Raw genomic sequence first — 27,768 nt, forward strand, 5'->3', positions numbered from 1 at the left:
AAACGGAATTGCTGTTTTTTCGTTATTTCAATCAACAGATGAGCAGGTCAGTTCTGTTAAAAATTACATCAACCTGAGAGACTAATCCCAGTTGTGACAACTTGTGGGAAAAAAATTAATATGTGGGATAAACTATTTAGCATTGTTTCATCACTCATAAATATTATTAATATATCATTTATGATGGATCATTGATTCAACTTTAATTAAAATACTTCATTTTATTTTGATTTAGCGTCTTGAAGTGTCTGGAAAGCTTTTAATGAAAATATAACTTCAATTATGAATATGAAGAGAACTTTCGAATTATATCTCCATTGAAAAGTTTAAGATTTTGAGTTATAAAAAGATGAAGAGTAGAAGGTTATAACTAGGCTTGAAAAATAATACTGTAATGTGTTCATAGTATGCTTGTAACAAAACTTTACCTTATACTGTAGTAAGATTATTTATTTTATGGTACATTGCAAATGAATTAAGTTACTATTATTGCTTCATATTTTGATTTCAATGGCATAGTTTTCATTAATTTGCAATATTTCAATATAACATCAGTATAGAGATTTATCTACACCTATTACCGGTAGGTATATAACTTTACATGTGAAAATTTCAGTTTTTCAAACAACCAAAAAAGTTTATTAAAAATAATAAAGTGGAACATTTACATTCCTTTGATTGATTAACATATCAATAAGAATTGATAAATAAAACAGAATCCAGTATTTTCACTAAGTATTTCAATTGTGAATGATTCTCGAATTGAAATAATTCTCGAATTCAAGTTAAAGTAGACTCATTATTCAATAAGGCGAACATTGTTAAATATTTGTTAAACGGTGTATTATTACTCAGTAATTGGAAATATTACACTGATAATGTATTAAATTCTACAGGTTGTAATAATGATGTTTTGTATAAGATAAGAGAATCAATGCTTTATCCATTTTTTGCACAATAAACTATTAATTATTGTACGGTACCAAACATAAAAAATCGATTAATTACATGTTTGACATGAGATAGTTGACGAATGGAGGAGTAAAATCACAATACAAAACACAATTTCAAAGCGAATAAGTTCCGACTTGAAGACGATGGATGAAAACTGATAATTCAATCAAGAATTGATCATTCTATTACAGTATTAAAATTGAAAAAGATAAGACCACTTCCAATAATGAATCAGATTTAGTCTGTTTACTGTAAGATGAATATATTTAGTTCAAGACTGTTGAAAAAAACTTTTACACTGCAGATATAAACATAAATAAATAGAAGCAGTTCTTCAGTCAAAACAAACAAGTCAAAAATAAGGATAGTGGGAAATGAGATAATTATTTCGATAGCGAATTATCAACAGATAAAGGAACTCCAGTGGACTGGAGGTTCATTGGCTCAATTTACTTATCAGTTAATTTTGAAATAAATCAACTCATTTTCGATTGTTTACTATCTCAGTGACTCGTTCACGTTATCATCAACTGTTGGTCAGTGCCAATGGAGATAAGATTAACCTAGAGTGAAGTGAAATTGAATGATTCATCGTCTTGAACACTTTTGTAGTCAATAGCTTTTGCACTATTCTTTCAACAGCTCAATCACTAAAAAATTTCCCTCTCTTTTTCATACCTCAATAACTAAGTTACATCACTGAATAAGATTTAAGCAATAAAATATGAAAAATCAAAATGTCTTTCTAGTATGAAATGGGATTATTTTGATAAATTAATCATTTGCATGATTGCACAACATGCTATGAGACTTATATTATTTTACAAGAATTACTTCATTACCTTTATATCAATTTATTAAAAGAAACACAAGCTATATACAACGTACGGGAGAGGACAACAGTGACTCTTCTTAATGTTGATGAATAATACTATTTATCCCTTAATACAATAATTTCTATCCCTTGATAAAGTATTATTTTCACTGTAAAATATAATTACGGTACGAGAAAAATGTATTGGCTCTTTACAACAATCCTGAAGATAAGAGTTTAGGATTTTACTCATATCAAGGTAAGATCAATGTGTAAGATTTTCCAACAATATATTTAGTTCCTGACAATGATTAGACTTGGTTTAATTGGAGGATTGAGTAGCCCCTATACTTGCTCATAGTTTTAAATATAATTTGATTTTCTTTTTATACATAGTTAAGTCACACTGAAAAATGGCCTCAATAAAAGATGTTTATTCGTGGGTCTGTTTTTTCTTGTAACTTTTATGAATAGTTCATAAAATTACAGTGCTCTTTTGGTAGTTTGAAAAACTGAAATCTTCACATGTAAAGTTCTGATGTTATATTGAAATATTGCAAATTAATGAAAACTATGCCATTAAAATCAAAATATGAAGCAATAATAGTTAATTAATTCATTTGCAATACAATAAAATAAATAATCTTACTACAGTATAAGGTAAAGTTTTGTACAAGCATACTATGAACACATTACAGTATTGGATCATAGCTTAGATAAGCAGACAGTAATATTCGAATTCAACAAAAAATTACTAGACGATGACTCATCACTGACATAAACTGACTAAATTAACCGGTTTTATATCGGAAAACGCTACTAAGATAGACCTATTATACAAACTCAAAACTACTTTTCTGATGGCTATACCTAATACATTTTGATAAACCGTAGCCTACAGACTATTGATCAGAAACTATAAATCGAATTAAATAATTTAATTGTAACTAAAGCAGTGTGTCAGTAATTCGACAAAAAATTACAAATATATTAAAATCTATATTATGAACTTCAATCAAAGGCTGAAATACAAAACTACCGTATCACACATAAAATAACAAAATAAATCCCAGCTATTCAAAGAGTTAGATATTATGAAACAGGTTATAGTCAAAACTAGTAAATAAGAAAAATTGATTTATCATTAACTAATGTATATTTTCAGAAAAAGTTTAGCTTTCTTCCAAGCAGACTGTCAAAGGTCGAAAAGAAAATTGATTTTTTTATTTCGAATAAGTTAATAATAAAATACTACCGTATTTAGAAGAAATGATAATTCATAATGAGATAAGAGTTCAATGATTTACCCAACTAAAATCAAAATAGGATTATTTGCTAAATGTCAAGCACAATATATATATTTACTAAACTGTAACTTGTAGTTAATTACAAAGTAGTTTCATAATAGCAAATAGCTAGGTTATGATGTAGCTTGGAAGACAGTTTGATTTAAAAAGGGGTTTTCAAAAATGTGAACAATTTTATTGGATAAATCATATCTTATAAGATGTAATAATGTTGATAAAAACAAATTCTTTACACGTTAATACAATGCACTATTGATAACCTACGACAGGTAAGGTTGATTATAACCATAACAAGCCTAAACTGAAATGACATAAATATAAACAATTCCCTTAACTATATTAAAGTGGTTCAAAGTAACATGAAATTTTAAATAAAAGAAATTTTGATTTAATCTTCTTCAAGTAAGTCAATAAAGATTTAGAATAGAAAGCTATTAATTTGATTGTCTACGAAAGTAGTTTGTCCTATGTAATTATTCAACTCAAAACCTAAATTGATAATAAAGTTTATCACTTATATCGACAATTCTCCATAAAATAGACTAATTCCACAGCATAAATCACTCACTTTTAATACAGCACAACCCAATTCAAACAAAGAAATGGGTCAGATATTGAATAAGACATCAAAGATAATAAGTAGGGAAGTAAGTGAAACGTAGATAAACTGTTGAACGATAATTGGAAGAGTAATGCAATAGATTCACTACTTAGAAACACACCAAATAAATAATAACATATTTATAGCGGTTTGAAAATGTACCGATTTTCAAGGAAGACCGACAAAATACCAAAAAAAATTAGTTTACCTACGATTCGAATAGAATAGGCTACTACACCCAAAACTTAAACTTGTTTAATTGATAATCAATTCATTGTAAACAGAAACAAATACCCAAGATATTGTTCTATCTAGATATTAAACTGTATAAAACTTAAAAATCCCGACAAGGTTACAAACAACTGATGAAAATAGTTTATACGAGACCAAAAACCAACTGTTCTTGGTCCAAAGAAATTGAACAAAAGATATGCAGGATACTAAAAAATAAGCCAGTATTTACCTTGGTCCGTTCGATTGGGTGTACAGAAGAAAGAAAAATCCTTCTTAAATTGAGTTGAGGACGGATGACTTTGGATAAAATTAAACTATATTTAACTTCTTTCTGTTCACCTATCGCAAAATGGCGACTTTACAAGGGGTTTACTTTATTTCTTCTTCACAGATCAATACTGTGACGTCACATAGGAGATTCCTTGGCAATTTCATCACTTTGAAATTCACAAATTTCAAAGAATAAAAAATGTGATATTCACAGTAAATTTCACATCACACATAGGTTTAAAAAATTAAGAAATATTCAATTAAACTTAATTCTCGTAGAAACATTCTTTGATAGAAATAGATTCCAAAGTAATACCTGATTACATTACATCGTCGATTGAAATTTGTGATCAAACTAGTATCAATTTCCAGGAAGATATATTCCAATTCAATTTGAATATATATTTAAAAAGCAACATAATGCATATTCACGTAAAATAAGAATAAAAAGCTATTTATTGAATCTTGAATAACCTCTTACTAGTTGGTACTCTGACTAGGAATTAGGAGGGAGATTCAAACATTATAACATACCTACCAAGAGTACGGTACAGTACCGTGATAGCTTTACATTCTACAAAAGAATAGGACATTTTAGATTTCAAGCATGGATGATTTTTCATAGTTTCCATCTCTGTAATAAAATTTCATTTGAATTTCAGTTCCTCTAAAAATATAATAATAATATTATTATAATTTAAGGTCATATCATAATGGTCAGATCATATTATGATTGTTTATGTCCGCATATGCCTACAAATAAGTAAATTTCATTCTACACTTGAAAATTGCTGTATACCGGTTCCAAATCCTATCAAAATCTATAATATTTTTTAATCTATTAAATTATAAAGAAATGAGTACCTAATTACGATTGAGTTGATTATCACAAAGATTGTTCTATTTTCAGTTTCCTCTACCTCTTGAAACAGAATTGCATTTTCATACCGTACCGTACTAAAAGAATTCTATAAGAATTTAGCAGTTTGGTATGTAACGTACCGGTAAGTAATTTTGACAGTTGAAAACTTTCAAACGCGGTTTTTAATATGCGGTAGGCCTACCTTATTGTCTATACTGTACTCTTGCTAGATGGTTGTCTATTAGACCTACTCTATTGTATTACCGTAGTCTTACCAATTATTATAGTAAAGTAACAATTAGCCTATATGTCGACAGACATCATCTAGTAATTATTTTTACAAAATATAAAGTAAAAATTTCTACTATAAAACCAGACAGTCCTCTTTTAAAATAGGTACGATACATTTGATTAAAATACGGCACATAAATCACATTTATACAGTCTCAATATAAAATCCACCTTTAGCGTAGAATACTTCATCAACCCATTATTGTACATGTAACATGAAATTCATTAGCATATTCACAATAGGTACGTATAACAAATCATAACAATGGTAATGAATCTTCTGCAATATTAGTAGGTAACATATTTCTATGAAACTTGTAGAATTTTATTATGGAAGAATTTATCATGTCGAATTTTTCACTACCTACTGTTCCGCCATATAAAAAACAATTCTGTATCACTGTATAAATATAATAGTTGTTTTCTTCGTGAATTCAATTATTAAATTGAATTTATCATGATGTAGATTTTTTTACTACTGTTCCGCCATATAAAAAATAATTCTGTATCATTGTATGAATATAATAGTTGTTTTCTTCGTGAATTCAAGCAGTTATTATGTTACCAAGAGTTTCTCATCATGCATCTTCATCCTTCATTTTTATTGATCCATGCAAAGCCTGAAACCTATGTGGGCATCACCACCAGCAAACAGAAAATTATTTCTTGTGTTGCTTTTGAAGCAGATTTATAAAGGAACAATAATTTTATCCATCCATTACTAACATTTCTGATCAAATGAGATTTCGAAATCAGTGGATAAGAAAACACATTACATGGTATATCTACATGATCAACCAGTTTCCACCAATAAATTGAAAACTGCTCAATTAAGGTACAACTTGCAAAAGTCATTTTATCCAACCCACACTTGTACGGTAGGCAACATTCATGTTATGGACTATAATAAAATAATGATCATTTTCATATTCTATAATATTAAGTGTTACAGTAGTGTTAAATATTACTACATTTAATTAAGTGAAAAGTAAATATTTATTCAAACAACATATTTATTAACAACAAATATACATTTTAGCTTGATGACACAAATCAGCTTAATTTCAACACAAACTTTCAGCCAAGAATTACAATTACAAACTAGAATAGAAATAATACTACAGGTATGCTTAACATACGGTAATATAATACAAAAATGAAACACATAAATAGTATATAAGTTACTAACTTATATTTATTACTACTAAGTAGTTTTCAATCTTGATGTAGGCCTAATTCAATTTTTTAAGCTATTAAAATAAATATGATTCGTATTTTTTAATGTGAATTATTATAAAAATTGAAAGAAAATAAGTTTTTCGTCAGAAAGACAGGGTTATAATCGATGCGTGTAAACCTCTTTGATATCTTCATCATCCTGAATAGCTGCGTTAAACACTGATGTGATCCAAGCATCAATGTCATCTCCCGGCACCATTGTAGTTACATCATCTTTCTGTTGACAAAATAATATTCGTTACCAATAACAATTTTTTAAACGTAGGTGCACTACAGGACCAAAATGGGAGAATTCTACCAAATGAACAAATACTCAATAATTATTATGATACACAGTATTAAATTTATCCATTGCATTTATAAAATAGAATTATAGTAACGGTACCCTTTGAAATTAATAATATAATAGAATAAGAATACAAAGGGTACTATCATTTTATTTTTAAATACTAGAAAGTAGCCCTGAGTCCATAAATTTTATCCATTGCAATATATTCTAATGTTTTCAAAAACATTATTAATTTTGAAGTCAACGCGTTATACATTGAATTATAATGAATTTTTTAACACATTTTCAGGTTATTGAAGACGAATGTTGTATATCTTTTAGTACTTAATTTTTATATAACAGGGAATGATGGTCAATATTCACACAGAAATTTGTTAAATATAAATGTACTGTTGAAGTACCTAGGAATCAAGAAATTTATGAGTTTAATCTCACCTTTCGAAGGTCAAGCATTTCTTTCACTTTCTTCCTTTCCATGAAACCTTTGCATCTTGCCTGTAATAATAGTTGTTTTCGTTAATCGAGACGTTAACTGTACAGTATAAGTAGTCTCAAGACACGAAAAAATAGTCAAAATAATATTTATACTAACAAAATACCTTTGAAAAAAATATACTTTAATATACCAGAAAAAAGAGATTTATTACTTTTTATAAATATATAGCTTTATAGTTGAAGAGGCTACTATAATGGAAGATAATAATCTAATATTAGTGTAAAGTAGGTGAATATTGGACAATCTATAAAAAATATACTATTTAATAGTGACCCCCTGGGTTGGAGAACTTGCTCATGAACTGCTGTATTGTAATATTTGAAACCCGCAACTTTCAATTATATACGGTTAGTGAAAATTATGGATAGGTACAGATAAATATTTCTTTTACAAGAATAATTTCACGGTAGGTTCCATTGGGGATCCTATTTGAAATGAGAAATAAATTACTCTGTCGCTTCAACATTTTTGTCCCTCATATGAATCCAAACTCATTTTTTTTAATGATAAAGTGGTCATGTGATACATGATTTCGATACAGAGTTCCAAGAGAAAATGAATGGCGAAATAGCACATTGATATCTCAACCAGTACAGTTTGTTGATGTAAAAGTTGTAAATTATTTGTATATTAACCAGCTGAAATCATGTGTCAGCGCATGAAGGAGTGTCTGTGTGATATTCCCAAATAGCCTCGAATGATAGCATGAATGAATGAATGGAAAACCGTGGTAATTGCATGCAACGAATTCTTCAGCTGACTAAATCACAACACATTTTTTTCTTAAGCACTTCTAATGTTATTTTCATATCCTGAAAAAGGACGAAGGAGTGGGTCAATTTTGTTGTCCAACGAACTTGACCTGTAAAAAGGTTTGAAGAATACGTGTTAATAATTTGAAGCTGATTGATCAACTCTTTCTAAAAGTTACTGTCGAACATACAAATAGACGGACAACGACTTTAGCCTTCAGTAAGTCAAACGTGAGAACTCACTAACGCTCGTTCAATCATTAAAGATTACAGAGTTCATAATACAACAGTGGTTCGTTCCATTTTGAAATTTACAGGAAATTTTGCAACCTTTTTCTTATACAGGTTTCGAATAAAGAGTTTGAATTATAATAATTATGAATTACCGTATTATAGTAGAAGAATAATTTGATTCAGACATTCTTCAGATTGATGAATGATTTTATTGAATATGCAAACTCTTATTAATTATACCTGCCACCCCACCCTATTTTTAAATTTAGTTTCATACCATTGAGGAATAGACGCATTCTATTGATATTGTAAACTTCACCCACCTGTAACCTAATAACGAAATCTCGTCGGGAACGGAAGGTTTCAAATAGAATTTTCGATTTGATACATGCTTGAAGACGCAAGACTCCGCTTAGCAATGCTAAATATCTTCGACGTTCTTTCTTTGCTCTCCAATTACTCTGTATTATTACGGCTGACCTTCTCAATTCATTGAACCTGAAGCAAGTGGAAGAAAAGTACTTAGAATAAACACAGGTATTGAACTATGATGCTGTGAAAAAATATAATGGTTGAACTAAGATAATGTGATAGCATATGTAGTACATCATAAAATACAGACATCAATATTATTGGTTTTTCAATTAGAAATGCAGAGAAGCCTTTAAAATATATATTATGTACTGTACCATAAAGACAACTAGTTTTACTCGTATCGATTTTCCCACTATACAATACAGTTGTATAAATCTTTATAGAATTATCATTTTCTATACACGTAGTACAATTTTATATAGATTTTTCAAATTTGAGTTGAACGTGAAAGCTCATATGGATTTCAGATACCTTTTCTTCTCGGCAAACATTCTCCAGTTTTTCTGAATGGTTACAATGCTCTTCCACAGCACTTTGTTCTTCGCTCGATCCAAACTGGCTTCGTGTTCACATTTTAAAAAGATTTTACTCTTTCCAAATTGGTAATCAGAACCAGACAATACTTTCAAACAAATATCTTCGGCCACTTTTCGACAGCTTTTCTGAAACACATTAAGTTGTCAGATTTAGTTGATACCTACTCAGATTCTGTACAAGTTATCCTTGCTCAAAACGATTCAATACAAGAGTCCTTGTATTGAAAAAATGCGATAAAAGTTTTAAAGCATTCAAGAATAAAAATGCTTTACCATGAATTGGCCCTAAAATTGAACACAGGAAGATTATAATTCTTACTGAAATTTTGGATTGCAGGTCAATAATGTATCTGTATTTCTCAGCAAATTCTTCATATTTATAGCGTATTTGGTATCCATTCTTCCTTATCTTTGTGGTAGCCATGAGACCGGCGTATCGCAGTTGTAGGCAACAAAGAGAATCGACAAACAGCTGTAAAAGAGGAATATAATTATGAGATTAAAAGAAATAATGGAAATATAAAATGAACTAACTTTACCTAATGTAAAATATTAAGCATATACTAGCTTATAATAGAAGTACCTACCTAAAAGAGAAATATGAACTTCTTAAAAAGATTTCTCCAAGTTGTTTTCTACACTTGTAAAGGAAGAGTACATTCAACATTATTCCACATGAATTGTAAAATGCTTTCATTTCCTGTGACTTGTATTTGTAACTGTGTGCTGTGTCTTTTTTGTTCGACCATTTAGATTTTTTGTCAAGTTGCTGATCCCCCTGTTTACTTGTTTAGGCGGGCAGTGAACGCTATTATTAATCCATCTATCTATCGATGGTTTAATAATAATTCATGATGCCTTTTATACTCTCTCAAGAGTATCGAAGGATTTCCTATAGTACTTAGTTAACCATACAGTAGTTGAAAATCCTAGTAATCCATCCTATTTTAGCTCACCACAACTAGTAGCCTGTTACTTATTCTGTGTTTTCGTTTTTGAATAGATTTGAATTTGAAAAATTATAACTTAAATCGTATTGTCATTTACGGTACTTTATAAGATTCATTGTCATAGGCCTATTGTGTGAAATGAGAAAAAACATATACCCGTATCAAGAGATTAAGCATTTTTTAATGATTTCCTGATGAGATTAAATTGAGTCTAAAAATGGTTGCGATTGAAAAGTTAAGTTTCCAGTTCCAATTTATTTAGTGAATTTATCTGAAAACGTACAATTGTTCGGAAAAGTATTATTTCCACTTTAATATGTCAATTAAGTGCCGGTTGCATAACAACCGGTTAAATTTCAACCGTGATTGATTCCACGAGAGCCAATCAGAGAAGCCGTCTTATCAAAAACTCCTTCTCTGATTGGTTCTCGTGAAATTAATCATGGTTAAAATTTAACCGGCTGTTGTGCAACCGGGCCTTAGTATTTCAAGAATATAAATACTTACCGTACCGTATTAGAATGTTATTTGAAAAATCCAAAGTTATTGAAATTATTGTACTAGTAATCATAGAGAATAATTCAATTATTGTAATTATTGATTTAATGAGTAGGCCTACGGTAACTTATTTTCAAGAAATGATTTTATTGTATTGTGTCAGGAGTATGAACAGTTGATGAGCTGCAGACTTATTGAAAATGACTTACGTCAGATTTTTTGTGATTATTAGGCTTGATACAACGAATGAAGTAAGGCTCGCTAGCCTTCAGTGACGTCATCAGTGAATCCAAAGACCGTTGATACTGACCGGCGACCGTTTTCAATTTGGCAACATGCTTCGACTTTGACAGATTATTATTTGCTGCCTGATCTTCCTTGAAAAGATCTTTGATGAAATTGTTTTTAGATGAGGAAATCAGTTGAAGCCAGTTACTGCTTAATGGATTTCGATTTTTCTCAAGAAATCCTGAGAAATAGAAGGGAAACAGATGAAATGTGATAACTGATCAACTTAAAAGTTTAGTAGAGAAAGAATATAGAGTTGGCATGTCTAGAAACAGTAAGTAAATTAATTTTCCAATTCTATGATATTGAGTATTATAATCAATCAACAATAGAAAAAATGATGGATTATCAACATCGTATAAAGCTGCGTTTACACCAAAGTTATTAGCAAAATGTTAATAGCTTAATCCTTATAGATTCTATTAGATTGAACGGAACTTGACAAACACATATGTTCATCATGTGTATGATAAGTTATTTTAATTCTAATAGAATTTATATTGGTGTAAACGCAGCTTTAATAGTGTTGAACGAAAATACAAATGAACATTACCATAGCCTACTATAGATAGAGGTGATCTAAACTAAGCCATGACATTACTATAAATTAATTAGCATTTGAATAAATGCGATATCTCATTTCTTTACAATCATATAATCACAGAAGAATTTTTTTAACTGAGTTTTGAGAGTAATATTTATGTGCAATTCAGATATTGTATCCACAAATAAATGAATAAATATTATAATAAAATAAATATATTCATGCAATGCATAAAATTAACATCAGCTAAGTTGAAATTATTTTCAATAACAGCTTGACTATGCTACTCGATGATTTGATTGAAGTATGAAAAAAATGGCAATAAACATGAACAAAATGCTAGGCTATTTGAAAAAATTAAGAAATATAATAATTTACCATTAACTTCATAGAAGACAACTCCTGCGAAATGCAACACTCCAAAGGAGAGGTTTGAGCCTCCGAGTGAATCAACAAATGCTGCACTCTTTGAGTGAGCTTTGGCTGCTTTCAACAGAAACGTTTCATCAGATCCCTGAAATTTATTTATTTATTCAATCATTCAGATTTACACCACCTACTTCTAGAAAAGAACCGCAGACTAAAGCCCAAAACAGTTTCAATACAACAGTTCAACAGTTAGAACCGTAGTATGCATAAAACTTACCGTCATTAAATTGGCTTGTTCGTCGATTAATTTCAACAAGCAATTCGGATGCACTCCTCCAATAAGGTTGAGTACGTTTTCATTGTCCTCATACTGGATGGGAGTCCATTTCACTCCTTCCTTTATATGCTCTTGCTCTTCCAGTTTGAAAATATGAGCGAGGAAAAACTGCTGAAGACATTCGTTGGTGTAGTTGATGCACAGTTGCTCAAAACTAGAAAAAATAAATTATTACAATATAAACATACAAGAAAAGAAAAACGTGACAATAGGCCTATGTGACGGTACATTTGATGGATGAAGTTGTATTGAATATTTACCTATTGATTCCGACATCTTCGAATCCATAGATATCTAGAATCCCAATTGAGAGCTCTGTCTTCACGGATATATTTGATAGAGTTGAATTTATTTTATCGATTATGAATTTAAAAAGTCTCTCATATAAAGTCTTGGAGAATCCATCTTTAGTCATTTTTGCCTGGATTTTAGTTACAGGTGAGACCTGAAAATTAAATCATAAAAGATAATAATTCTTAACAGAATTTATGAAGCATCAACCAAACTCAATAGACTTATATTGATTTTGGTCGCACCAAAACCAGGATTAATTTTAATCTTGATCAGCACCTATCCTACAAAATTGTTGATTCAGATCCAGATAGCTGATCAGTCAGATAACCACCTATTGAAATGCTAGCACCAGCATTCACACGACAGGAACATTTTATTTTTATCAAGGAATCTGTTAAAACAGTGAATTATTATTTTCATGTTGGCATTTAAGCTTTAATGACCTGAGAAGAACGAACGCGCTAATCCACAACTAGCCGTCAGTTTTTTCAAGTAATTAGATCAAATATTCACTAGAAAGATTTTTAATAAAATTTAAAGAAATAAATGAGTATGTAAGATATGCAAGATATGTTGAGAAATGAAATTAATGAAATGTTGATATTCAACGATTGAAATGTAAGAATATTTTCAGCGCAACTATTTCAAAGGTAAGATATACTTGCTGTTTTCTTGCCGTGAATGCTAAGAGTTTTCCTGCTGAGGGTATCGTACAGTATTGTTTTATCTACTTGTAGAAGTTTGTACGCACTTTCCAAACTGGTGTCATCTTTAACTTCTGTGTTTTCCAAATTATCTGCAACAATACAATTCATTACAATTTAGTTATTTAATAATACTTAGTTGTATAATACCTTCAATACAATAAATATAAATAGAAATACAAATCTCAGTACCCCTTTTAAATTATTGAATCAAAAATTTTATGTGATGAAATAATTTAAAAAGGATACTGAGATTTGTATTTCTATTTATATTACAAGTAGCCCTAAACAGAAACGAGACTTTAATACAATATTTAGTTGTATAATAATACCTTATCCTTTACAAAATTATATGCAACAAAATATTCATTAGGTACATTAGTTGTATTTTTATTAATAATTAATATTGTAACTTTTTGCCAAAATGAATAAATCATATACAGTATGAGAAACTGTCATAATTTTTTGTAACTGCAAATAGTGGTTGATAATTCCTCATTTGATTTTCACAATTTTTTACGGTATAAAATTTGTCTAAACATTTGAATTTTTTCAACAGTTCATTTGTTATCTAGGTCTACATTATTTGAATCTTATGGAACTCAATTCATTATAATATACGATTCCGTAAAGGTAAACCAAAATTATTATTTACATTATTAATATAGTAACACTTTACCTACGGTTATTTTTAAAACTGATTCGTAGATCATCAATATTTCTTGGAACAATAGTAATAAACAAAGGTATTGTAATAGCCCTGAACTTTCCGAAGAAATAGTTTTATTACTACCATGAAAAAATTTGAATAATATTTTTTTCAAACACATTATTTATGAATTACAGTTATTACTTAGTATATATTAATTACATAAATTGATTAATTTGATTTGAAATTGAATCAAATTTATAAAAAGTTAAAAGTGTTACTCTGATTTCATCCATTTATTTAACACTCACTACCACTACGCTACATAACATCAATCATTGATGTTACTCCCATTTGACAGGTCATTGATTCGTCTCACCTATCTCCTTGGAACTGTATGCTATATTCCCCAAATGAAGAATGATTGCTAGAGTTTTGTATATATTCCACCGATCTTGTTTGGTAAACTCCAAAGTTTTCATTGCATCTTCTGTCACTTTCAAATCATCCTTTTTCAACCTCTGACGTGAATCTAATGTCTGCAATTAAAAAAAAAAAAAATGGGAATTTCAGCAAGATTATTGAAGGAAAAAATAAATGCAATTTCAGCAAGATTTCGGCTAGTGAATGTCCGATTTCTAGACATGTTATTGTGCATTAGACAAATGAAAAGTTGTTGAAGCTCACAGACTCGATACACAGTTTCAAGTGAATTCCAAACATGAGAATAAATTAATTATTTGAATATATTTCTTAGAAAAATTGATTTCAATAAATTCAAATCAACCTTCCCTACATCAATACTGGATTGAACAAACAACAGCCCTATCAAGTTCATCCCTATCTTGATCTATTACTATTATACCTTCTTTTAAAATGCTGGTAACGCATATCTAGAGAGAAAATAAATTTTGGTATGTGCCACCCAGCATGATAAATATACAATAGTATAATTAATTTATTGGAAATACATTAGGCTACATGAAATACAGCTCAAAGAGGTTTACAGTTATTGACACAAAACAACCTTATTTACCACAAATCTATGATACAAATGTTGTTCTTCAGAAATGAGAATTTTTAATATTAGAAATTAGAACAAAACTAAGTTAAGTAAACAGAAGTACGTTAATTGAGGGAGAGAAACAAAACAAAGAAGATATATTGAACTTTAATATTAAATTATAATTCACAAGATGATTCATTGATCTATATATAAGAATGCGAGCAGCAATAATGTATTCATTCACAATATTAAATAGATACATTGTTTCTTAGATCAAAAAAGTAAATCGTAAATTTAATATTCTCATCTTTTCAGGCACTCACTTGATTCAGGAAATTGTATTTCGTGGATGATGACAGCTCCAACTGTTTTTGTTCGTTTTCATCAAGTCCATTCAGAAGCTGGTAGAATATATGGTAGTTGCGTTCACTGGGCTTCACCTGAGTTACTCTCGACTTTTCAAGCAGGTAATGCTGGATATGAGCTTTACTAAGTACGCCCGCTTCATCATAGCTCATCACCACAAATTTTCCAAAACGGGAAGAATTGTCGTTGTAGGTCGTGGACGCGTTACCAAATGCTGGAATTGTTGGACAATGAAATTCTTATATTGAATTAATATAAAATTTAATGAGATTATCAGATAAATTTGAGTTCTGTTGAATCTGGAAATGTATAAAATATAAATAATCTACCAACAGTATGTATATTATTTAGTTTTGATAAGTCTTCATATAGTATTTTATAGAATAAGAGCATAGCTACGAATAAAATGAATATCCCAACTAAACAGTTAAAAAAACTTGTTCTTGAAATTCAACTTTTAAAATCTTCAATGCTAGTTGACACTAATCAGATGAGTTACTGTATAAGTTTGAGTAGTGAGTAGTCAGTGTTAACTTTTTAAATTAACGTATATTATTGAGATTATTTTTCAACTCCAAATCATAATGATAATTCTTAATGAGTTTATTGCAACTTGGACAGAGTTGGACCTGTATTCTGAAAATGAAAAGTGAGAAATATGCGTTTTATTGCTCCTCTTTTCAAAGTAAAGCTATTCAACACCTTTTTGATTGTCTCTTTTTCTTGGGATTTCTTCTGTAAGTGGAAATAGACAGTATTTTTGTAATGCGTAAGGTTTATCAATTATTTTGAAATTTATTATCATAATTCTTGACTCACCCTCCAGTAGAGGATTTGCCTTCACGAGTTGATCTTCAATTTTATTGACTTGCGATCTTCCTTTGCTTGAAGATGTTAGAAACTTCACTATGAATTTTGTACTTTCCGTTTTTCCAGCTCCACTTTCTCCACTGTTTAAAAAATAAGACAAGAGTTATCATGCAGTAAGGTAAGAAAGAATATTTCATCGACATTTTTACAAATTTATGGATTAAGTAATCTTCTTACTAGTAAATAATAATAATTAATAATTTTCAATACCGTAATTCTATTTCAACAGTTTGTATTGATTTAAAATTTATCTGTAATTTAATAATCTCACCTTATAACAATACATTGACTTTTTGAGTGTGATCTCATTGTCTTCAAACAATCATTGCTGATTGCATAAATGTGAGCAGGAAGCTCTTCCAAGTTATGGTGTCTGTATTTTGTCACGTATATCTCATCATATATTGACAGTGCCTTGTAAGGGTTGACAGCAACCAGCATTTTTCCAACATAGGTCTGTCAAGAGAAATTAAATTGTATGATTATACATTCAAATAAATAATTAAATTACACCGTAATCCAAATACAGTAGTCAATTTCAGTTCAATCTGCGTATTTACATTGTAGTATTCACATATTGTAGTATTTATTATTAACATTTTACGAGATAGTATTTAGTATTTACATTGTTACATTTTATAGCATAGAATATTTTTTATATAGGCCTATTCCATGTACCATACTTTCAGTAACTCACTAAATGTAGTGTTTAGCAAGCTTTTTTATAATAATATTGTTGCAAAAGAAATTGAAAATACATTATTCGGTTGATGAGACCGTCATAAGTAATTAAACACCATCTACCAATGAACTTCTTATAATAGGCTTTACAATGATAGGCACCGTAATCAATTTTCGAGCAACTCCTGCTTCCATTATATAGGAGTAATTCAATAGCTTCAAGTTCAGACATTTAAAGAAAAACGTTCTCGAAGTCAATATTGGTGAAATTCGATTACGATCCTTAGTCACAACTTCTTCAAGTAATGTAGACTCTAGCATGGAGCATTTCGTAGTAGCAGAAATTAAACGCGGTACTCTCTGCTCTGTACGCGGTAAAATGCCCATATATTATTGTCATTGATAAATAAATTCCTTATCATTACTTTTGCAACTAACTTTATCTGAAATAATTTCAGGCAAATCTAGTGATCAATGTCAAAATTATCTACTATGAGAATCTTAATTTCATAAATAAAACATCAATCTAAGTACCGTACCTTTTTAAATTATTTTATCACAACATGTTTCGGACATTAATCGGACAATAAATGACTTGAAAATGCCATTAATGTCCGAAACATGTTGTGATAAAAATAATTTAAAAGGGTACTGAGATTAATGTTTTATTTATATTAAAAGTAGCCCTAAAGAAAAAAGATCTTAATTGCAGTATGATAGATAACTGTATTATAGCATTTTTTACAAATAATAACTTACGTAGATGAGGTTTTTCTTGAACCTTATGTGAAGATTTCTTAAAATAGAATACTCTTCTTGGTCTCCTAAAGCAACCATATTGTCGAGCGGTTGTAGGGAGGATGGGTGCAGTTCTTTGATAACTGACGATTTGCTGATCCAGAACTCCTGATGAATAATAATTTAATAGTATGAAAATAAATTGATAAAAATAATAAAGCGATTTACAGAAATCTTATCGGCCAATTTGATCTACTAAGTGATCGATCATAGTAGCCTTATAGCCTAAATGAATGTTTTTTTTTTTTTAAGATGGATTGCCTTCAAATGAGTATACTGGTAATACCAATCAATTTATTATCATCATAAATTAATTTAAAATGTTCAATTTATTATGAGATGGATAAATTCATTCCCAGTTCAAATGGTCTCTTGACAAAAAGCTTGATTGTTATGAGAGCCAGCAAGCTCGTTTGAATTTAATTTAAACAAGCATACGGTAATATATAGGCTAACAATAAAAACGAACACTAAATATACTTATAATTATAACTATCGGTAACCTACTCAAATTAACCTTGAGTTTAGGAATACCTTAAAGGAGGTTTTGTGTCTTTAAGGCTGGGCATACACCGGTTAGTCAAGACAAGACTAGTCACAATACTTCACATAGTTGCATATGAAGACATGTCTAATTGCAATGACTAATCAGTGTGAGTTGCGTCATAAGCTACAATGTGAACTATTGTGACAGAACGTGTCTGATCAAGTCTTGTCTTGTCTTTTCTAACTGGTGTGCGCCTAGCCTTATATGCTGTTCTGATTCAAAAGTTTCATTGTGTTTGGTAGTCTCTCTAATAATTTAATTTGAATAAATTACAATTATTGTTCATCATTAAGATTTCTTTGAGACTGTATATTATTTGTCAATTCTCATGTTTCTTTGATGATTTTTATAGTATACATTGAATTTTTACTAATATACTACTTGTCAGTCCATTTTATTTACTACACTGATGGTTTTTTTGAACTGGCATTACTTTATGAATCATCTCTAGGCTTTATTATTTAAATTCTTACCTTATCATCGTCGTCAATCACTCTCAACTGTTTATTTGTGACTGATAATATTTTGCATGCTTTCGGTACATCAAGTACATTGTCTGTTATTGACTTGACCCAGACGTGACATCCCTAGAAGAAGACGTTTTCCACATTATGGAAGTTTCAATAGGTACTTCAAAATTTACCCAAATACACAGTGTCCCATAAAGGTGTAACAACCGTAGTCCATTTTATACTTCAAATGAAATTTGCAACAAAATATGTACAGTAAACTTTTCTTATATCGACCTTAGTTTTCGAAATCTATAGATTTTTCTATATTTTTGAAAAACATTAATAACTAGAAAACTATCAGTCAAAATCTAATTCTAAGGATATGTTTGGGGAGGGGAAGAAATGTCCAATAAGATTCTTAAAATTTGTTCCTTTGTTTTACGTTTATTAACTTTTTACGAGCGTTCAAACTATTTGAAATTTGGCTTTGAAATCTATGAATGTAGGCTACCTTTTTCAACTCTGAGCGCTCATAAAATTTTCAAAATCGTCAATGGAACAAGTTATATGAATCTCATTGGAAATTTCTTCCTCTTTCCAATATCCTTAGAAAACGATTTCCAGTGATAGCTCTTTAGTTAAATGACGTTTTACAAAAATATCGAAAAATCGACATATTTCAAAAACTAAGATCGATATAAGAAAATTTCACTAGTCATTGTTTGTTGCAAATTTCTTCTATAGTGAGGTCCACGTTATAATGACAGTATTTGATCAACTTTGGTTCTGCTATCCTTGTTCTATCATTCGACATAACCGGTGGTACTATCCTTTTCTAGGTCCACAACGATGCCAATTATGTTTTTGATAGTATAGAAATATGATTAATTAATGCAGAGAATCGGCATCGCTATTCTTCTATCTTTATCCACTGCCATTATAACGTGGACCTCACTATAGAATCTATGGCCTTCGGTTGTCACACCTTGCGTGGGACACTCCGTATATCAATTGTATAAAATCGACTAAGGTTCATTATTATCATTTTCTGTGATTTACACACAATTTCTACTTAAATTCAACTTTTAAGTAGTTGATTAATAGAATTACCTTCACTTTTTATATTGTTCTAGTTGTTCATAGATAATTGTCAACAGTTTTAAGCTTAAAATTCATACAGCACGTCATGAAAAAATTTAGGGAATACAAGTCTGAAACAGAGAATGAAAAATAATACTGGATATGTCATATATACCTTATACTGGATTGCAAACTCACCACTGGGTATGTTGTAGTGTATTGTTTCACCATTTTATAAACTGTTTCATAAACTATTAATAACACTGCATACTATTGCTGAACGGAGAAGCATCATTTGATGTGATCAATGCTCTCTCCACATGTCCATGATGCTCAGCAAATGAACTTCCACTTTTATCAGAAACAAGTACCGTACCGTACCGTACACATTTCAAAACCAGATCAGAACTGTTATTTTACTCAGTTTTCAGAAATTGATTTTCCCAATCTTAACAACTAGGTAGGTAACTCATTCAAAAGATATCATTATCAGTGAAAGCACTTTATTCAAGTACCTGAGTAGTATTCATTATGGTTCCTACAACTTGATTAGAGTTGAGTGGTGCAAAATGTTTGCCTTCAATTCTAGTCATGAATTTTTCAATGTGAGACAAAATGTGACATCACTCGATTCAAGGTAATTTGGTGGTTTGATAATTTTTTTAGGTTGTTGTCGAACAGCAGTACTTTCAATGAAATTAGACTACTGAGTATTTTGTACTATTGAGTACCGATGATTGTTATGAAATAAATGTGATTGAAGTTAAATACTGATTCTCAAAATTAATTACTGTACTAATTAATAATGTGCAAGTTACTGAGTATTCAAACTATATTCAAGAAAAGTGCTAGTTGAAGCTCTTAACGTTTGTATACGTACGATGTTTTTGAATTACTGAACACTGAACGGACTTTTCAATTACAGGAAATTCTCACATTTTATGCAAGTTAAAAAGAATTCCAATTTGGAAATTATATCTATTGACTTTTGCATTATTAAAGTAGAACAATCATTATTTGCAGGTATATTAATAAAGTCAGTGTTCCCATCAGTGGAATTCGTATCGACTACAGTATTTATCTCCTACAATACTACAATAATCATATTTGAGTCTTCTTCACAACTTATCTATTGAATGGAAAATACTTTTTGATATAAAACTGCTTTCTACACCCATCAACTTTACAACTACATCTTATATAAAAAGAATCAATACCTACAAAGAAATATTATGTTTTTAACTATTTTGACGACACTACAGTCTAATTTTAGAATAATTTAAAAAATCCGAAAGCCTTCCACACGTGAGTAATAGTTTTTAATAACTATTATTCAAAAATTAGACTGTAGTGTCGTCAAAAATAGTTAAAAACGAATTAATAACGTGCAGTTCCTCATGTTTAGTAAAATGGATGAGCAATATTATGTGTGGTATGGAAAGAGAGACGTTTATTACTTCCATAGAAAATTAAAATTGAAAACTTATCTACTTGATGTTTTTATGTGGAATAGAAACTCTATCTCTGTGTACTACAGAATTAATTCCAAATCAGCTTCAGTTTCTAATCTGAGCACACCGATGGACCACCTGTAGCTATACCTACGGCAATATATAGGAAACAAATCTGTGTTCAAAGGTTAAAGAAAAACAACAAGCTTATTAAAGATAACTATTTATTTCTAAAAATTGTTTAAATAGTTACAACTGGATAAACGTTATGTACATATAAATAATTGTTTAAAATTATCCTTATTATGGCTGATGTTATTCAATCATCATATATTTATGTATTTTAATTACACATTTTGTATCTTTGTATAAAACTGAATTTTCTTGAATTGTCAAAATGATGTATTACTATTAAACGTTTTCAGCACTTTACAAATTTTTTAGAAAAATATTTCAATAACCAGTTTTGAGCGATCAACTTTATAATGCAAAACAAAACATAATTCACATTATGCACTGTACATGAAACTATCATGATTCATTATTTTTTTACATTTTAAAGAATTATTATTCTCATTTATTCCTATACACTTTCAAAATAAAAAATAAAACTCTCACAGATATACACACTCATTCACACAACTTACAAAACCTCACAATATTATCATGGTATGGTATGGTATAGGTTTGGAAATAAAGTTTGCTTACATTGAGCTGTTGATTTGTAATTACTACTTGAAGAAGCATTCTTGTTTCTGGAGACTATTGTGGTAAAACGTTGATTACTAAACTGATGAAAACTTATCCTAGTGATTCTGAAAAATATAGCTTAACTAATTTTATTTAAAAAAATATCAATTTAGAATTCTGAGCTCAAAGTGTTCAGTACAATAGCTCGCCTGGGAGGTAATATTGCAACAAGATTAATAAATTACGATAAAAAAATATTGATTGAATCTATGTACAAAGTAGGTTTTCCATCAAACAATATAAATACCATAATATAGTAAGTTGCAAGATTTTCAATAAAGTATACAGAGTCTGAAGTATGATAAACATATAAAAATATTCAATTGCATTTTATATAAATAATCCAATCTAATAACAGTAGAGAGTATTGTAATTTGCATTTTTAGATTTTTGTTAGTTCACAGTCCCTCTAATAAGAGAGCTTACATTGTATAAATGTCGCATTTTCCACCATAGTCGGAAATTATAACTAAAGTAAAAATATAGGTAACACATTTTGTCATAGAAGATGATAATAGGAGACAAGGAATTTTCATCAGTGGTTTTCAACCCTCAAGATCAATCAATTCATTACCCAAAATCAATATTCATATTATAGGCTTATAATATTTACAAATTCAACAAAATGGAATATCTGCACTCTTAGAGAGTAACATGATAGAAAAATGTAACTGATAATACTGAGCTATCAGAGCTAATACATAAGTATGTTGGATTAAATGATGATGTCATCTGCCAAATAGTTTCTTGGTATGGTAACATAATATAAAATTAAGTAGTATAAGATGTGATTGATAATAAATTCGTAATAATATGTGAATACTATAGGGTACAGTTCAATTCTGCCTTATTGTTACATAGGATTCATTTCCTTATAAGACGGTTTAAAAAGTCTTGAAACAGAGAAATTAAAGTGAACATTCAAAGATTAACATTCTACTATCCTCAAGTTTTTCGTCCAAGCATCCTCTTTTAGTGAAAAGTTTCTTGTTATGGTGTTTTTAAACATATTAATAATGTTTTTCCATAATAACACAATTCAAGTCATTTTTTAAAAGTATAAATAATAAAATTTCGAAAACTTTGGGAATTAACATTCTTGAAAGCCAATTTTTCATCGTTTCAGCTTGTTGAGGCAATAAGAAGTAATTAGATTATGGCTGTACCACTACTGACAAAAATGACTCAGTTCACAAGTCTTTGATCAATGCTGCAGTACATTTGGAAGGCTAGCTTCCAATTATTTCATCAAAGTAATTCACAAGACTTGTAAAATACTATCCCCACCTTGCAGCTAATGTATACAACGATTTTAATAGTTCAACGGCTCTACTATCGGGTTCCGTGGGGAAATTCTCTCGTATACTTCCCCTATTTGCTGTAGCCGCGTCAGTGCCTCGCAGTGATTTACTGTTTTGATTTCTCGTCGGCCACGACGTGGACGGTCTTTGTGTGGTTGTGGTTGTAGTGGTGGTGGAGAATGTGGTGGTTGGTGAGGAAGTTGAGCTGATACCCCCACTCTTCGATCCCCATACATCTTTCCTGTAAGCATTATCTTCACCTGAATCTTTCTTACCAGGGTTTCTTAGTAGAGCTTGGATCAGCTGAGACCGTGACTCCTGGACAGTCTTATTCTCCCTGCCACTTCTATCAGCTACCAGCAACAACACCAGCCTCCTAATCGTCATATTCGATTCAGCCTTGTCCATGATTTCCATCAGAGTATTGGCAGCTGTCTCGTTCAAATTCCCGAACATCTCTTCAGCTTTCTTCTCAAAGTTAGGAGCGTTACTAACTATTGCCAACATACTGGGGACAAGCGTGGAGGCCGCGGACGAATAATCACCTACAGACGGCATGGGCGTTGGAGTGAAGAAGTCCTGATCCTTGGACCCTACAGTCGGTGAATAGGAAGGTGTTGATGATGACGACTGCTGTTTCAAATTCTCAACTCTAAGAGCGTCAGACTCCCATTTCCAGCTAGGTCTCTGGTAGTTGCGTGGTGGGATACCTTCAAAGGGTTGACTTGTTGAAGGATGGTAAGTTGTGGGCAGTAAATCACTGGTAGAAGACCTGATGATTGGAGCGTGGGTTGGTGAGTGGTCCACAGCTCTTATAGGTTCTGGGGTGTCGATTATCGGTGACACTGTCCATGTTACTTTGCTAGTACTCCCCTTCTCTTGTTGCTCTTGTTTAGTTTTCTCCAAAGTCACCCCATTACCCAAATTCACCGATTTATACAAAGATCCAGCATCTTGCGAATTATAAACTGGAGCAGAATCTTGTGATTTATATACTGGAGCAGTATCTTGTGATTTATATATGGGAGCTGAATCTTGTGTTTTATACACTGGTCTATTATCCTGTGACTTATACACTGGTACATTATTCTGTACACTGTCTTTCACACTTGGTTTCTGCACCATCTTCTCACCATAACTGTATACAGGAGCCACAGTTCTATACGCATCTTTCAAACTATTTCCCTCTGTTACTCGGTTATCTACATACTTGCTATTGAGGTAGCGTAAATAGTTATCACGAGAAACTAACGATTGACTGTTGGATGCTATGAATAGTTTGTCATGATCTGGGTTGTGTTCAAAATCATCCACCTGGTATTTGACAGTACTTGATGCTGCAGGAACAGGTGTGTTGGTAGATGATTGAACATTGTTGTTGTTGTTGTTGTTGTTACTAGTTAACAGAGTGTTGACATCATAAGCAGGGACAACATTTAAATGTTCAGGGATGGTGTGTATATTAATGCTTGTTTGTAAAGTTGGATACAAAGTAGTAGGTTCTGGTTGAGGTTGAGTTTGAAGCCTGTTGCCATTGAATGGTGCACCAGTCAGAGGTTGACCTGTCAAATTATGAGGCACACCGGCACCATATGGTGAGTAAGCGGTTGTGCTTTCAACTTTCGAATTGTTATGGAAGCCTCCATACCTGGGACGACTTGGGTCGTTCACACCTCCAGCGGTTGGAAACTCAGGGAAATAGTTGTCGAACGACTCATGTGTGTAGTAATCTGGCGATTCAATGTAGGAACGATTGTTGTCAATGCCAAGGAAGTTATTTATGTTATTTGCAATAGATGAGGAGCTGGGAGTTGTGAAATAGTTGAACCGCTGTGAGACAGGGGGCGCTGCAAGGTGGATTGAAGGTTCGGGTGATGAGTTATCTTGGTGAGCCAGGTTGTTAATGTCAGAAATACTGAAAAAGTTGTCCTGTGTTGGGGAAACAGTTGTCAACACTTCTGGTTCTGGAGTTGTGGCAGGGACTTGGTATGCATTGTTGTTAACCGATTTCACATCTGAAAAGTCCAACACTTCATCACCGGATTCATCAGGTGGCATAGTACCATCAGCTGGGGTGGGTTCGGTGGGCCTCACTTCAGACAACACCCTCCTAAACGTATCTGGGTCTTCCAAATATGCCGACAACGCCCGACTGAATACTTGTGCCAGTTCTCTCAGATCCGTAGAATCTCTCAAATGTAAATCCTGCTTGTTTGCAACTGTGGGAGTTGCACTGGGCATAGGCTGCACAATACCCCTACTCTGTTCTAACTCCAAATCGTTACTTTTTTGTTCCTTTACCGTATTTTCAACATTTACATTCACATCTACTTCCTTCAGTTTCTGGTTCTTCCCTTCCCTTGAACTAGGATCAACATCTGTGCTATTAGAATCATCAGTTTTATTTGCAATCTCTGGAAACAAATAGGCATAAGAATCTTTAGTAGTTTTCGTCAACACTGACGGCAACTCCTTGTCATCAACATCAATTATTTCAGTCGATTGTCTATCATCGATCTCCAACTCAGCATCGGGGCTTCCCGAGTGAGCACGCAGAAAAATCTCAGACACCGACGGTTTGTTCAATTTTTGTTGTGATTTGTCTTCTAGGGACGAACTACCAGAACTGCTTCCACTACCTGTATCTGAGTTGGATGAGGCGAAGTACAAGGCGAGTGAATGTAAAGCTTTGGCTCCTGCATCATCAGACAAGTGGTTAGTCTTGTTTCCAGTACTCAAACTATCAGCAATATGTTGGAGAGAGTTCACAGTTTCGGGACTAATCTCAAGCTTCTCCTTATCCTTCAAATTTTTGCCCCTAATCGCATTACTGTTGTACACAAAATAGTTCTGAGTACCTACATCTGTTTCAGGAGTTGTAACTTCATTGTTATAAAAGACCGTGGGTGGATTAGGGTTCACAGTTTGACCAACATTAAAATTGAACAGATCGATATTAGAATCATAGAAGGCCGGTTTAGCAGTGGTGAAGTACACCTGGTCTAATTCGGGCGAATAAGAGCTGGCACTGAAAAACGGCGAAGCGGTACTGAATGGAGGGCTAACTGTCACAAAATGTGCGCTGTCTGACCCCCTCAAATTATTATTCGAACTACCTGACACAGATGAACTAGTAGTGGTTGTAGTTGTAGAGGTGCCTGACTGACTGTTGGGAGTAACTGTTACTCCACTGATTTCAGATATCATAGTTACTGGATGTGATGGATTGTTCACATTATGTGATACTACAGATGGGTTGTTCACATTATGTGGTACTACTGAAGGGTTGTTAACATTATGTGGTACTACTGAAGGGTTGTTTATATTATGTGGTACTACTGAAGGGTTGTTCACATTACTATATTGTGATACTACTGTGGGGTTCACATTAGTATGTGATACTACCGATGGGTTGTTTACATTCTTATATTGTGATACCACAGTCGGGTTGACATTATTATTGTTGTTTGGAGAGAACTCAACAGCTTGGAGTACGCCACTCTTCTTATCAGCACGATCAGTGGTGGTTGTTAGGTTTGTGCGATGCAGTTCAACATAGGAGAAGTTCTTGCTAGGCCGTACTTTGACAGTGAAAATAGGGCTGGAAGTGCTGGCTGTTGATTTGATGTTACCTCTGTGAGGCATCTTCCTTGAGACCTGGGTGGTTGATGAGGGTGAAGGTGAGGGTACAACAATGTTGTTGCGGTTCCTGTCTAATTCGATATAGGATTTGCCCGAGGATGAGAGGGGTGAGGGGCTGGTGGTGCGGTAGTAGACGTGTTGGAAGTACTGCTGGCTGTTGCGGCCACTGGCGAACGACGCGGTTTCGGCGGGGATCTGTCGCTCTTTTTCCGAGGATTTATAGGATTTGGTGGATGGTGGTCGTTGGCGACGTTTGTTGAGTTGTTGCTCAAAGGAGTCAGGACTGTCATCTTGTACCTGTGCACTGGAGAATGATGAGGAGGATACCGATGATGAAGAGGTTTTACGTTTCTGTCCGTTGGGGAGGTAATCGACGGTGGAGGACGGAGCCGCTGTTCGCTCCAACTCCTGACTGGCGGTGAGTGCTGCTCCGCGCTGCATGGCGCGCGTGATGGCGGCTGCGCGTGCCTTGTACACCTGCTGATCGGCTGCCAGCTGTTCGGCACTCTCGGCGTACTGCTCGACCGACTTGCCGCAGTCGACCCGGAACCACCAGTCGCAGATGAGGTGCGACTGCCGGAAGATTGTGCCGTTCGGACACAGGAACGAGATCTTGCGCCCGCCGTCACAGATGTGGAACACCTACACAACAAAAACAAACAACGTTTCAATAAGTTGATTATAGCCGACTGATTACTCGTTGCCATCGCTCAAACTACTTAGTTTTGCTGGTAACGCCAATGATAATATTATAATCGATTTTTAAATGGAAAATATTTTAATTTTAAGTTTTTGTAATGTATTGTATATGAAAATTTTTATATTTTTCACATTTGTGAAGTTTGTTTAATGATTTTGGCAATAAATATTTCTTCTTCTTCTTCTACAGTACAATTATAGTTCATATAGAGACAGTTTTATAAATAAAAATATAAAT

At 31.9% G+C, this 27,768-nt stretch overlaps 3 protein-coding genes across 6 annotated transcripts in view; all 3 read right to left on the reverse strand.

Moving 5' to 3' along the window:
• The window catches only part of LOC111045084, an 85,133-nt gene extending 80,836 nt beyond the window's left edge, over nucleotides 1-4,297 (reverse strand). The window contains exon 1 of the mRNA XM_039432157.1: nucleotides 4,140-4,297. The gene's annotated coding sequence lies outside the window, so the exon portion shown is untranslated. The remainder of the gene's footprint in view (nucleotides 1-4,139) is intronic.
• Nucleotides 4,298-6,654: 2,357 nt separating this feature from the next.
• Nucleotides 6,655-20,092, reverse strand: LOC111060085 (unconventional myosin-VIIa). Its single transcript, XM_039432160.1, has 17 exons — nucleotides 19,886-20,092; nucleotides 18,629-18,742; nucleotides 17,570-17,716; nucleotides 16,401-16,585; nucleotides 16,079-16,209; nucleotides 15,217-15,473; nucleotides 14,267-14,426; nucleotides 13,200-13,330; nucleotides 12,501-12,685; nucleotides 12,181-12,394; nucleotides 11,913-12,048; nucleotides 10,912-11,171; nucleotides 9,574-9,726; nucleotides 9,190-9,380; nucleotides 8,667-8,841; nucleotides 7,297-7,356; nucleotides 6,655-6,789 (listed from the first exon to the last, which is right to left on the reverse strand). The coding sequence occupies exons 1-17, from the start codon at nucleotides 19,916-19,918 to the stop codon at nucleotides 6,670-6,672; spliced, it is 2,652 nt and encodes an 883-aa protein (XP_039288094.1). The 5' UTR covers nucleotides 19,919-20,092; the 3' UTR covers nucleotides 6,655-6,669.
• A 1,235-nt stretch (nucleotides 20,093-21,327) lies between these two features.
• Nucleotides 21,328-27,768, reverse strand: part of LOC111045081 (GATA zinc finger domain-containing protein 7-like) — a 137,414-nt gene continuing 130,973 nt past the window's right edge. For 3 of the 4 annotated variants that reach the window (XM_039432164.1, XM_039432162.1, XM_039432163.1), the window contains one exon: nucleotides 21,329-27,473. In XM_039432164.1, coding sequence (XP_039288098.1) covers nucleotides 23,166-27,473 — 4,308 coding nt within the window. In that variant the 3' untranslated portion in view covers nucleotides 21,329-23,165. Of the gene's footprint in view, nucleotides 27,474-27,768 lie in introns of all 4 variants that reach the window. The other variant, XM_039432161.1, reaches the window with a different exon arrangement.

Source organism: Nilaparvata lugens, chromosome 7 (genome assembly GCF_014356525.2).
Source record: "Nilaparvata lugens isolate BPH chromosome 7, ASM1435652v1, whole genome shotgun sequence".
NCBI classification, from domain to species: Eukaryota; Metazoa; Arthropoda; class Insecta; order Hemiptera; family Delphacidae; genus Nilaparvata; species Nilaparvata lugens.